General features: G+C 34.2%; 2 protein-coding genes across 6 annotated transcripts; both read left to right on the plus strand.

The window, feature by feature from the left end:
- The first annotated feature begins 3,380 nt into the window (after positions 1–3,380).
- On the plus strand, positions 3,381–6,612 carry LOC111442437. 5 transcript variants are annotated; one of them, XM_023080110.1, is made up of 5 exons: positions 3,381–3,747; positions 5,714–5,857; positions 6,031–6,118; positions 6,211–6,277; positions 6,360–6,612. In XM_023080110.1, exons 2-5 carry the CDS (start codon positions 5,734–5,736, stop codon positions 6,411–6,413), a joined length of 333 nt encoding a protein of 110 aa, XP_022935878.1. In that variant the 5' UTR covers positions 3,381–3,747; positions 5,714–5,733; the 3' UTR covers positions 6,414–6,612. The 5 variants fall into 5 exon arrangements, with proteins under 5 accessions (XP_022935878.1, XP_022935799.1, XP_022935948.1 ...); XM_023080031.1 differs by having other exon boundaries at positions 3,385–3,747; positions 5,700–5,857; XM_023080180.1 differs by having other exon boundaries at positions 3,394–3,747; positions 5,700–5,857; positions 6,028–6,118; positions 6,211–6,282.
- A 3,906-nt stretch (positions 6,613–10,518) lies between these two features.
- LOC111434647 (transcription factor RAX2) lies at positions 10,519–11,900 on the plus strand. Its single transcript, XM_023072153.1, has 3 exons — positions 10,519–10,741; positions 10,900–11,029; positions 11,122–11,900. The coding sequence occupies exons 1-3, from the start codon at positions 10,606–10,608 to the stop codon at positions 11,747–11,749; spliced, it is 894 nt and encodes a 297-aa protein (XP_022927921.1). The 5' UTR covers positions 10,519–10,605; the 3' UTR covers positions 11,750–11,900.
- The last annotated feature ends 603 nt before the right edge of the window (positions 11,901–12,503 follow it).

Below are 12,503 nucleotides of genomic sequence, written 5' to 3' on the forward strand. Positions count from 1 at the left end.
AGAATATTGAAATGGGTTTAAAGATATCTACGTAAACAAGCTCGTCGGTTTGAGAACCAAAAACATGCAAATTTCATTGTACTTTCGAGGATAAGATGTGTACGTGAATGAACCGAATACTACATCTGAATGAGAGTTATCACGAAGATAAAATGGCTAACAGAGGTTTAAAAGAACAGAAAGTTATTACATATACCAACAAGGTTAACCGTGAGTGAGTGAGCGAGGACAAATCATGTTGGAAGACTCAGGTTGGTCTATAGAAACAAAAAGTAAGCAACAACATAACGATGTCCCAGAAAAATGCATGTGACATGGTTAAAAGTGTACGTGATGTTAAATATCAAATCGAAAGCATGGTATGTGACAAGAATGGAAGAAGATCTATATCCTTCCACATCTCAACCACCATCTTTCCCGAACTTTAATGACAAAACATGTAACTCTGTTGAAAAGGAGTGGAGACGAGCTTTGTCTTTAATGTCATTTCTTCTCTGTCTAGAAAGTAATCTTTTTTTTTTTTAATACAATTAATTTTAAATTGTCTATGAAATTATGTTTGAATTTGATAATATAGACTGTAATCTAGAATTCATCAAAATATGGAAACTGTAATATTGACATGACTTAAAAGAATGGCTGTAATGATATCTACCAAAAAGTATATAATTCTCGCTAAAATTTATGTACGTAATACTTAAGATCGAATAAGTGTTGATTTCTATTATTGGATAACGCTTTATAAATACCTATAAAGTCTAATAAAAAATAATGCACGTGAATTATCATAATAAATATTTTAAAGGTCGTGGTTTACAAAATGACACACACTCGTTCCTCTAATCCCAAAATTGTGGAGAGCATGGAATGATTAAACTTCAATCTACATTAACTAAAATAAATAAATAAATACTTGAAAGTAAAAATTAAAATAAACTAAAAATAAAACATATTATCCATAATATTATTTAAACCTTATTTTATTCAAATGGGTAAAAATTCGTGTCTTTCACTCGCAGTCACGAGGCAGTGAAAAAAAAAATAAGGTGGGCCCACCTTTTTTTTACTGATGAAAAAATGCAACACGGTGGGACCTACCAGGGGTGCCCTGATTGGGCCCCACCTGTGATTTTAATGATGGAAATATTATTATTATTATTATTATTATTTTCATCATGTCCATTTTAAAGGTAAGAATTAATCTTTATAATTTGACAAAAAATAAAAAAAATTACTATTTTCATAGTTTCATTAAATTATAAACACAAAATTTTAAATTTTCATAAAAAATAAATTTAAAATTTAACATAATATTGATTATTTTATATCTAAACTTATTATAATTAATTTTAACAAAAAAGCAATCAATTTTAAGCTTAAATTTTTAATTTTAAATCTATTTATAGATTTAAATTTTGAAAATGAAATTACAAAAATATAAAATTTATAAAAAGATTGTTCAATATAAAATTCATCTCAATAAAATGTATTAAATTTTAATATTTTTATAATTGAGTCAGGAAAAAAAAAGTAATTTTTAATTTTTAATTTTTTAACTTGTTTTAAACGGCGTTGACAAACGTTTACGGTGACAGTCACCGCACTGTAGTGTCGGCCAGTCATAATGTGCCAGGTTGGATCCGAACGGGTGCATGAATTTCCATGCTGTCAGAAAATGGGAGGGGTAATTTTCTCTCTAGAAATTACAAAAATGCTCTTTTTATTATAGTAAAAAACAAAATGCTTATTCGATTTCTGGCCATATATATCATTCTAGTTTTATAAAAATAACAATTTTTTTTTTTTTTGTAATTATAATTTTAAAATAATTTAATTTATCAATAAAATTATTGTTTAGATTTAAAAAATGCTGCTTTTAAATGATAAAATTTGACAATTTTAAAATATAAAAAATTAAATTATCACGTACTAAAGTACCAATATTTTTTACTGCTCTGTTTATTAGTTAAAAAAATTAATAAGACATTAAATTTAACTATATGGGCAATCAACTCGTTACTTCTAAATTTGGATTTGCAAAAAAAAAAAAAAAAAAAAAGAACTTGTCAGAAATTTAAAAGAGTCGTAGTGAGTGACGTTTTCAATAATTTAATAAATGCAAATTTGATAATATTGTGATAATCTCACTTATAATTTGCTATTATTCCATATCTAAGTCAATCTACATATTATAACCATATTATAAATAGCAATAATGTTAAATAATTTAAAAGATTAGATAAACCCCAGAATTTAAAATGCGAGTCATTCTAGCCGACAATTTAAAAATCATTTAAAATAAGTTTTCAATAAATAATAATAACAAAATAAAAATAACAGAATCAATATTAAGTTTATTCAAATTCCATTAATTTTATTTATATATATATACATAATAATAATTTAATAATGAAAATTAATAAATTAATAGGGATAGCATAATAAGAATATATATATATATATATATATATATATATATATAATCTAGGTCTTACCGACACTTTCTCTTGGCTACACACCAACCATATTGTATTTTACCCTTAGGGAAATTTTAAATATTACTAATAAACTGATGTTACTATTAAATTTTACTAAAATTGAGCGTGACAGAGGCGAACTATTCACTCCATAACGAAATATTATGTTATTTAAAATTAAGAAATTAAATTGGGATCGATTTTCAAAATCTCGAGATTTTTCTATTAGACATTTAATAATTGAAGCTAATACGTTATTGTTAGTATCAACATCATATTATAAGTGGATAGATAACGTATTAATAAAATAATATTTTATATATTATTGATATAATATGCAATAAAGCTAAAATTAGCATAATAATAAAATAAAAATTAGATTAATTTTTGTTACATGTATATATCTTAAATATAATAAAATCAAATCTATATTAGAAAATATTATATAGACATTAAAAAAAAAAAAAAGACATGTTCGAAATGATAGACACGACATTATAATCATTGGACTTGAAACGACATAATCGCCTTCTTATTTTTTGTTTTGTAACACAATCAAACCGAAAATAAATTTGTATTTTGCAACCGTCCTACCGACAAATTTAAATAAAGATATTAAGCTAGTATTTATTTTTAATATGCCGGCAAACATTGAAAGACGTCTAATAAATTATTAAACTTTTTATTTTATTTTAATAAAATAAGAGAGAATTTATGAGTTAATTTTGGTAAGATCTGGAAGGCTCCATTATTGGTTCCATGGGCGCTTGAATGAAGATCGTACGACTGTACCAGTTTCCTCCCAGCATTACCAAACTTCATAAATTGGATGTTATTTAATGGGGTATCATATTGAACGGTCTATAGAAGATGGTAACATAATCCGTATCCCCAGAAAATACAAAAGTGAAATGCCATTAAAACAAGAGACCCAGAATGCAGGATTCCCAAATCCATTGCAGCCCAGATCTGTTCTTCAAATGTTGGGGTCCCATATGGGTTTTTGACAGTAACCCTCAACCATAGATCTATCAACACCTGGCTCAGTTTCGGCCCTTGGATCAAAGGAAACTGCCACTGTGATTCGCCGTTTAGTGCAGAAGAATCTGCGCCGAGTCCACTTTCTTTTCTCTCGTTCTTTCGGGTTTAATCTGTGGCGAATGCTGAAGAGGGGGGCCTTTTCTTCTTCGGTAATTTCGCTCGAGATCAACCCCATACTTGACGATTCCTTACAGGGTTCACTGTTTACTCTGTTTTTGGGGATTAAAAGGTACTGCCCATCTGCCCTACTTCCTGAAATTCTCGTGCCATTTCTGCTTGTTTGGGAACCTTTGTTGGTGTTTTTCTTTCTGGATTTTTTTAATTTTCATTGTTGGGTGATCTGAATCATCGTTGCTTTATGGTGATTGCTGTTTTTGTCTTGTGATTTGTGTTCTGAAATGTGGTTGGGAAGTAACAAAGTTAGGGGATGATTTGGAAACCGTGGATTTGTGAACTTATTGAGAAAGATTGAACTGTTTGATTAGATTAAGGTTGAGATTCCATTGATGGGTCTGTGGATTTCTTCAAATGGTTAAATGTTGTTTGGGTATATAATGAAGAAAGTGTTTAACAAGCTAGAGCTTCAGTGCAATGTTTTGGATGTGGCTTTTAAGTTATTTAGTGCCTTGAAAATAACATAGACACGGCCAGAGTCAATGAATCTAAGCATTCATTGAGAAGGAATAAGAGATAACAAATGGTACACAAAAAGATAGCCTGACCAAAGGGGCTAAACTGAAACAAAAATGGCTCCCTAATCTAACAAAATGAGACCTAAAGAAGCTTTTGAGTATCATGGGAGAGGGGATGTTCGAAGGGACAAAGTTGATGGGTTAAAGGATTGGAATGAAGGTGATATGTTTGTAAGGTGATATGTTATATGAGCGTGGGAAAGGGTAAAGGTACTGTAATACCCAAGCTTACCGCTAGCAGATATTGTCCGCTTTGACTTGTTACTATCGCCGTTAGCCTCGTAGTTTTAAAACGCGTCTACTAGGGAGATGTTTCCACACTCTTATAAGGAATGCTTCGTTCTCCTCTCCAACCGATGTGAGATTTCACAATCCACCCCTTGGGGCTAGCGTCCTTGCTGGCTGGCTCTGATACTATTTATAACAGCCCAAGTCCACCGCTAGTAATTATGGTTCTCTTTGGGCTTTCCCTTTTGAGTTTCCTCCCAAGGTTCTAAAACGCGTCGACTAAGGAGAGGTTTCCACGCTCTTATAAGGAATGTTTTGTTCCCCTCTCCAACCGATGTGGGATCTCACAATCCACCCTCTTGGGGTCCAACGTCCTTGCTGACACATTGCCCAGTGTCTGGCTCTGATACCATTGTAACAACCCAAGCCCACCACTAGTAGATATTGTTCTCTTTGGGCTTCCCCTTCTGGTCTTCCCCTCAAGGTTTTAAAACGCGTCTACTAGGGAGATGTAGGTGTCTGGCTCTAATATCATTTGTAACAATCCAAGCCCACCAATAGTAGATATTGTTTTCTTTGCGCTTTCCCTTATGGCCTTCCCCTCAAGCTTTTGAAACGCGTCTACTAGGGAGAGGTTTCCACACTCTTATAAGTAATGTTTCGTTTCCCTCTCCAACCGATGTGGGATCTCACAATCCACCCCCCCTAGTGCCCATCATCCTCATTAGTACATGACCCAGTGTCTGGCTCTGATACCATTTGTAACAGTCTAAGCCCACCACTAACAGATATTGTCCTTTTTGGACTTTCCCTTATGGGGTTCCTTCAAGGTTTCAAAACGCATGTACTAGAGAGAGAGGTTCCACACTCTTATAAGGAATGTTTTGTTCCCATCTCCAACCGATGTGGGATCTCACAAGTATGCATCGGTTTAGTAGTTGGCTTAGGCTTGAGTGAAAGGATTCGTGAGAGAGAGAGAGGGTTAAAGTACCTCAAATTATGATAGTTACTTCCCAAATTACAGTGTTCTTAGACCACATGCATATACAACTCATCTTACTCAAGCTCATACCTTACTTTGTGCTTTGCTCATAGGCCCTATCCTAGAGGCATCTACATGTTAGACCTTGTGCCTTAAAAAACACCTACGCCGGAGGGGATATTGTATTATTATATGGACCCATAAATGGGACTACATCAAAGTTTCCGAAACGTATATCAATTCTTCTCATGGGACTCTTTATCTTTGTTTCATGTACAGACCAGTCTTTTAAGGCAATGTTTGGTCGTTCATTATGGAGAAAATGGAAATCAGCTATACAAATCCTAATTTGAATGGAAATGGAAACCATTCTTCAGTTGATTCAAAGGTTGCCATTAATGACAAGTCCAACGAGACCACCGCATTTGTCAACCACGGTAAATCTTCTTTGTTCAAACCACTGATCGTTAAAATCTAGGATTGAATCTCATACTCTTTGATATTGGTCAAGACATATATGATCGACTAAGAGGAATGAAGTTTGAATCTCCCACCCTCGCATCAAATATCATAGTAAAAGTCGTGTTGTGCATCGTTTTCTGAACAGCGGAGATAGCTTGGCATGAACAAAGAAGGGAATGGGTAGGCGACCGTTTTGAAAACGTGCAACGAGCACCACCGATGGAACCAATCTTGAGGTATTCATTTAGCTTCAAGCATCAGTTTCAAAGCCATTCTTGGGCTACCGTTTCCAAGTGTTTAGCCATTGACGATGCGTTCCATGTTGCAGCTGGACGACAACTTATGAAGATCTTCTTTTGACTGCAGAGCCCTTTCAGCAGCCTATTCCATTAGCTGTAAGGTTTTGTTTGTTCATCCTCATCCTCATCCTTCCCTTTCGATTACTTTAATGAAACTTGTCTGGATTGGATTGTGCAGGAAATGGTAGACTTCTTGGTTGATATCTGGCATGAAGATGGCCTTTATGATTAGGTGTTCTCATACAATCTATCAGAATTGTATTCTTTTTCTTAAAGGTTACTATTCATTTCTGCCATTACCAATGAACGTAATGAATGATCAGAATAGACTGTTATCTTGTACTGAATAGTAACTTAGTGACTTGTAAATGTTATAGTGGCTTACTACATAGACACTGATATGGTGTTGGATACTGCAAATTTGTAGTTTACTATCGTAAGCTCACCGCTAGTAGGTATAGTCCGCTTTGATCCGTTATGTATTGCTGTTAGCTTTACGGTTTTAAAACGTGTTTGTCAGGGAGATGTTTCCATGCCCTTATTATAAATGTTCGATCTCCTCTCCAATTGATGTGAGATCTCATAATCCATCCCCCTTGGGACCAGCGTCTTCGACGCTGGCACACCGCTTGGTAACTAGCTTTGATGCCAATTGTAACAGCGCAACCCACCGCTAGCAGATATAATCCGCTTTGGTCCGTAACGTATCGTCGTAAGTCTCATGGTTTTAAAACACGTCTTCTAAGAAGAGGTTTTTACATTCTTATAAGAAATGTTTCGCTCCCATTTCCAACCGATGTGAGATCTTACAATCCATCCCTTTGGGAGCCAGTGTCCTTGTTGGTACACCGCTTGGTAATTAGGTTTGATACCAATTGTAACAGTGCAACCCACCGCTAGTAGATATTATCTGCTTTGGCCCGTTACGTATCGTTGTCAGCCTCATGGTTTTAAAACGCGTTTTCTAGGGAGAGGTTTTCACATCCTTATAATAAATAGTTTGTTCCCCTCTCCAACCAATATGAGATCTCACAATCCACCCCGTTCTTGGAATGTTGGCACATCACTTGGTGATTGGCTCTGGTACCATTTGTAATAGTCCAAGCCTATCGCTAACATATACTATCTGCCTTCCAAGCCTATCGCTAACATATACTATCTGCCTTGACCCATTACGTATCGTCATTAGCTTCATAATTTTATTTTGATCAGGACAAAACATGGCCATTTGCTAAATTTCGACAAGAAAACAAGAAGCAACAACCTTAACCAGAACTCATTTGCCTGCTTTTTCCTTTATTGTTTTTAACATTCCACATGAAGTTTGCTAATTGTGACAACTTTTAGGTGGCCCAACCTGCCTAAAACTCTCACCCTTTTACCAACTTTGAATCATTGAAAGGTTAGGTGATCAACATCTAGCTTGCCAGTTAGAAGTAATCATTATTGCTACTACAAACGATTTTGACTCTCATTAACTATTTCTAACACGTGTCTTTTAAGCATGTTTTTGTCTTTATTCACATGTTCTCTTTACTTGATGCGTTTTAAAATCACGACACTAATGGTGATATGCAACGGGCCGAAGCATACAATATCTATTAGTAGTGGATTTTGACCGTTACATATTCCAATATGATCTTAGTTCATTCACATATCACTCATTTACTCAAGTGTCACAATATTCTTCGATCACTCTCTTTTTGATGTGATATCAACTCATTTATGTATCCGGCATCACACGACCCATTTGCTTCTAACTTTCCTAGTAATTTCAAGTCAACTCGAACAAAAATAACTTAAACCCTAAACAAAAGAATTTTTTTTTTGAAGTCCACGCTTACCCATAAGAAAAAAAACATTAGTTCATAGATTTTGTAGCTAAAAAGAAAAAAAAAAACCTACACTTACACTAAACTATTGATTTAATTAATTGAAATATGTGTTAAAAAAATACATATGGACATTGATGTTTGCGTGATGCTACAAAAGATACACATAAATGGTTGATTAAAACTATATAATAAAAAAGAGTATACATTAATATCTTAATTTATAATCAATCAATTATATTCAAATACAATTACAAAATGAATGCATGTGAGGTATGAGCTTTGGCTGGTCAATTCTTCGATCCCAAAACACGAGACATTATTGTCTTTGTCTTATGCTTTGTTATGTCTTAAAATTACTAAAACCTTTGACTTATATATATAAAGATATATATATATATATATATATGTTTGTCACTATGGTTTAATTAATAATAATAATAACAATGACTTGTAGCCCAACAAGTCATTTTTTAGGGTTTATTGATTAATGTGGATGGCGGGTTGAAATTGTTGTTGGGTATTTATCTTTGTCAACTAGTTAGGCATGGCTGAAAATGATGCTTCTTTTGTGGGTATTATGTATTTTATAAAGAAGCTAACCAAAACACGTTTCTACATATACTTTCAATGGGTCAATATTGCCGAGCGGAAAAACGAATTCATATTATTGGTTATCTCGAACATATCTATGTTTTTCAACCATAGATTTAATGATAATGTCAATGAGAGAATTCGGGTGCAAGCCTCCACTGACATGGATACTGAAGTGGGATGTTGATTAGAAATAAGAAAAAGTTCACGTTCAAGTTGTGTTGTGTCTAATGCTCTTTGATGCTTAAGTTTGGGTGATGTCGATTTGAGCTGAGCTGAAGTGAAGTTGCGCAAACTTGAGGTGGGTTTTTTATTAGAGACTAGTTCTTACTGGTTAGTGCAATGGAAATGTAATAACCCAAGCCTACTACTAACAAATATTGTCTGTTTTGGCCCATTATGAATTGTCATAAACCTCGCGATTTTAAAACATGTTTGATAAGGAAAAATTTCCACACCCTTATAAGAAATGATTCGTTCCCCTCTCCAATTGACGTGGAATCTCACAATTCACCCTATTGGGGGCCAGCCTTCTCACTGGCACATCACCTAGTGTCTGCCTCTGATGCCATTTGTAACAGCTGAAGTCCGCCGCCAGTAGATATTGTTCTCTTTGGACATTCCCTTTTGGGTTTTCTCTCAAGATTTTAAAATGCGTCTACTTCCTTGTAAAGGGGTGGATTGTAGAGAAGAATAAAACATTTCTTATAAGAGTGTGGAAACCTTTTCTTGGTAGACTTGTAGAAAGGAAAGCCCAAATTGTACGATATCTCCCGGTGGTGGACCTGGGCTATTCTATAGGGCTTGACTAATCTAATATCGAGCCTTCCAGTTAGGTGACTCAGAGAGAGAGAGAGTATATATATATAGATATAGATAGATAGAGACATGGAGGAATTCGATAAATTTTACCACTCCGTTTCTAGAAAGATAGTTTGAAATTGTAATGTGAATGGTAAGTGAAAAGTTAATATTCTTACGTAAATAGTCCATTTCGGCGTCTTCTTTCGTTTTGAAATTTAAAAGCCACAATTTTGACAATAACATCCTAAATAAATTTCAATCCTTTTGATTATTAATAGTTCTTTCAAACACTTGGGGACCCGAGTCGATGTTCATGGAGTGGGGATGGAGATAGCTTCTCCGTCCCTATCCTCATCCCCGTCCCAACCTCCTATTTCAGTCGCTATTTTTACAAATATGTTTGAGACATTTTATAAAAAGGTTGGCATATAGAAAAGGACACAAAATAAACAACGAGGAAAAACTGGCATTTTATCGTGAATAATATAATACAAAAGAAATAAAATAAAAGGAATAAATACATTGCATGAACAATAATTAAGTATAAGTATTCCCCACACAATTAATAAATATATATCAAGCTTTTTAGCTAGCTAGGGAATATATTATATAGGTGTGACAAAGAGACAAATATCATTTAATTGGACCACCCCAAAATTAAATTAAATAATCAACCCAATTCCATCTTTTTCTAACCAAATAAATTTAATGCTCCAAATATTTTTAAATCCCAACATCCCATCATCCTCAACGTGCTTCTCTATTTTCCATTTTTTTTTTCTTTGGATTCTCTTTCAAAACACACCGTCCAGTCCAGATTCAATATCATTATCCGGTAACATGGTCACTTTTTAAAGATGAAGAATAACCCACAAAAAAAAAACGTGTCTTTCTGACATGTTTTGTTCTTACTCACATGCATCTTAAAAAAAGTACTCTCATTCAGACGTGGCCTCGATTCGTTCATGAATCTTTCTTTTACTTGGGTGTCACAAAAAACGTTCATTTATGTGAGAGAGAGATAAATTATTGAAAAATTGAGGGTGATTTTTTAAAATTTTTAAAATTTTGTTGACTTGTGTGCTGATCTCTTTCACAATAAGAGAAGGAAGAGTCTTGTCTTTTTGAAACATTAATAACATCAAATCTCTCTCTCTCTCTCTGTTTGTGGGTTGTAAATTTAGAGAGAGAAAGATGGGAAGAACTCCATGCTGTGATAAAGCTAATGTGAAGAGAGGGCCATGGTCCCCTGAAGAAGATGCAAAGCTTAAACACTATATTCAAAAACATGGAACTGGAGGAAATTGGATCTCTCTCCCACAAAAAGCTGGTATTAATCTCTCTCTCTCTCTCTCTCTCTCTTCGTTTTTTTCATCTGGGTTTTGAAAAAGTTCGTCAAAGATTCGAACTTTACCGATCAAATCGAAGAAACATGTTCGAAATCAATTAAATTATGCTCATGTTTGTGTTAATCACGGTGTTCGATAGGTTTGAAGAGATGTGGGAAAAGTTGTAGATTGAGGTGGTTGAATTATTTGAGACCTGATATCAAACATGGAGATTTTTCTGAGGACGAAGATCGAATCATTTACCATCTCTTTACTACCATTGGAAGCAGGTATTTTTTGGTTATGATCCCGAACGAATAATTCAAATGAATATGAGTTGTGTTTAGATTCACGCTTTGATGTCGATTTTGAATGTGTATAGGTGGTCAGTAATTGCAACACAACTACCGGGAAGAACAGACAACGATATAAAAAACTACTGGAATACGAAATTGAAGAAGAAACTAATAGGTACAAACAACGTCTCGTCTCAAAACACAACCCCACATGGATTGCTTTCCCATTTTCTTCAAATTTCCTCAACAAATTCATCATCATCTTCATCTTCATCACCATCTTCATACTCAGATCATAGCAACTTCCCAAGCTTCCCAAACCCTAATGGGACGTTTTCCACTTTATTAGACACCATCTCATTCTCATCCACTCTTCTAAACCCCACAAATTTGATCTCCACCAACAATAACACCTCTCAAGATCAAACCTTTATTGTCAATCCAAACCAAGTTCAAAATAATTACGATGTCAAATCCAATCACGGCCTCCTCGTGTTCGGAAGGGATCAAGCCAGTTGCAGCTCCTCCGACGCTGAGTACGGTAGCGGAGGAGGCATCGGAGTCGAGGACGAGAAGAAGAGAATGAGCTTTGTAAAACAATTTCATGATCATGAGATGTGGATGGAAGCTTCTCCATTGATGGATTATGGGCTCGAGGAAATTAAGCAGCTGATCACTTCTAGTAGCTGCAGCAATGTGTTTCTTGATGGCTGAAGATGTTCATGTTCATGTTTTTTTTTTTTTTTTTTTTTTTTTTTTTGGTGTGTAAATGATGCAAAGTTTGGCTCTTCCTTTTGTTTTTGTTTGTATTTTGTTAATAGCCATCATAAGAGTTTAATTAAGCACAGAAGTCCACTTAATTTAATCATATGACTATGGATTAAACAAATAATTTCCATTTTCATTTAATGATTGGAGCAAAAACCAAAAGCTAATGGATAATCCAAATCACATCCATCAATCAAAAAAACTCGAGAGATTTATGTATAAAAACACGATATTGTAATCGATGACCTATTTTTTAACATTATCAATGGCCAAGAGAGCTCTAGCTAGCAAGCTCTTTTAGGGTTTCATCGATTCTTTTTCGAATTAGATTAAAAATAGGACATTAGGGTTGCACGAACGGAGAGCATGCAAGGTACATGTTCCTCATGAGGCCGAGCGGGTGAGGTTGGGCTCTAACTAGAACTTGCCTCTTTTCTCAACCGTTAGATTTTCAGCTTAAATATGTTTTATTAAATGTAAAATTAAAAATATGACGTATTAAAGGTTTAAGTTATGAACCAAATATCTCGAAAATACGATTAATATTAACTTAAACATAATAATAGGAAAAATAGAATTGATAATATAATGGGCATAGGGAAAGAATCTTAAGGGAAGAAGGAGCCAAAAGGAAGGAGATGAAAGAGCATGGGTTTTAGTAGTATTTTATGGACAAATTGAATAAATAAATAAATTTTAA

This window comes from Cucurbita moschata, unplaced genomic scaffold (assembly GCF_002738365.1).
Source record: "Cucurbita moschata cultivar Rifu unplaced genomic scaffold, Cmos_1.0 Cmo_Scf00001, whole genome shotgun sequence".
NCBI lineage: Eukaryota > Viridiplantae > Streptophyta > Magnoliopsida > Cucurbitales > Cucurbitaceae > Cucurbita > Cucurbita moschata.

Bases quoted from the DNA above. Each gene is read 5' to 3' on its own strand.
- LOC111442437 (XM_023079951.1), top strand. From the start codon at position 5,734: ATGGAGAAAATGGAAATCAGCTATACAAATCCTAATTTGAATGGAAAT. The intron at 6,119-6,210 runs GTATTCATTTAG...TCCATGTTGCAG, and splicing joins CCGATGGAACCAATCTTGAG to CTGGACGACAACTTATGAAG. The intron at 6,278-6,359 runs GTAAGGTTTTGT...TGGATTGTGCAG, and splicing joins AGCAGCCTATTCCATTAGCT to GAAATGGTAGACTTCTTGGT.
- LOC111434647 (XM_023072153.1), top strand. From the start codon at position 10,606: ATGGGAAGAACTCCATGCTGTGATAAAGCTAATGTGAAGAGAGGGCCA. The intron at 10,742-10,899 runs GTATTAATCTCT...GGTGTTCGATAG, and splicing joins CTCTCTCCCACAAAAAGCTG to GTTTGAAGAGATGTGGGAAA. The intron at 11,030-11,121 runs GTATTTTTTGGT...GAATGTGTATAG, and splicing joins TTTACTACCATTGGAAGCAG to GTGGTCAGTAATTGCAACAC.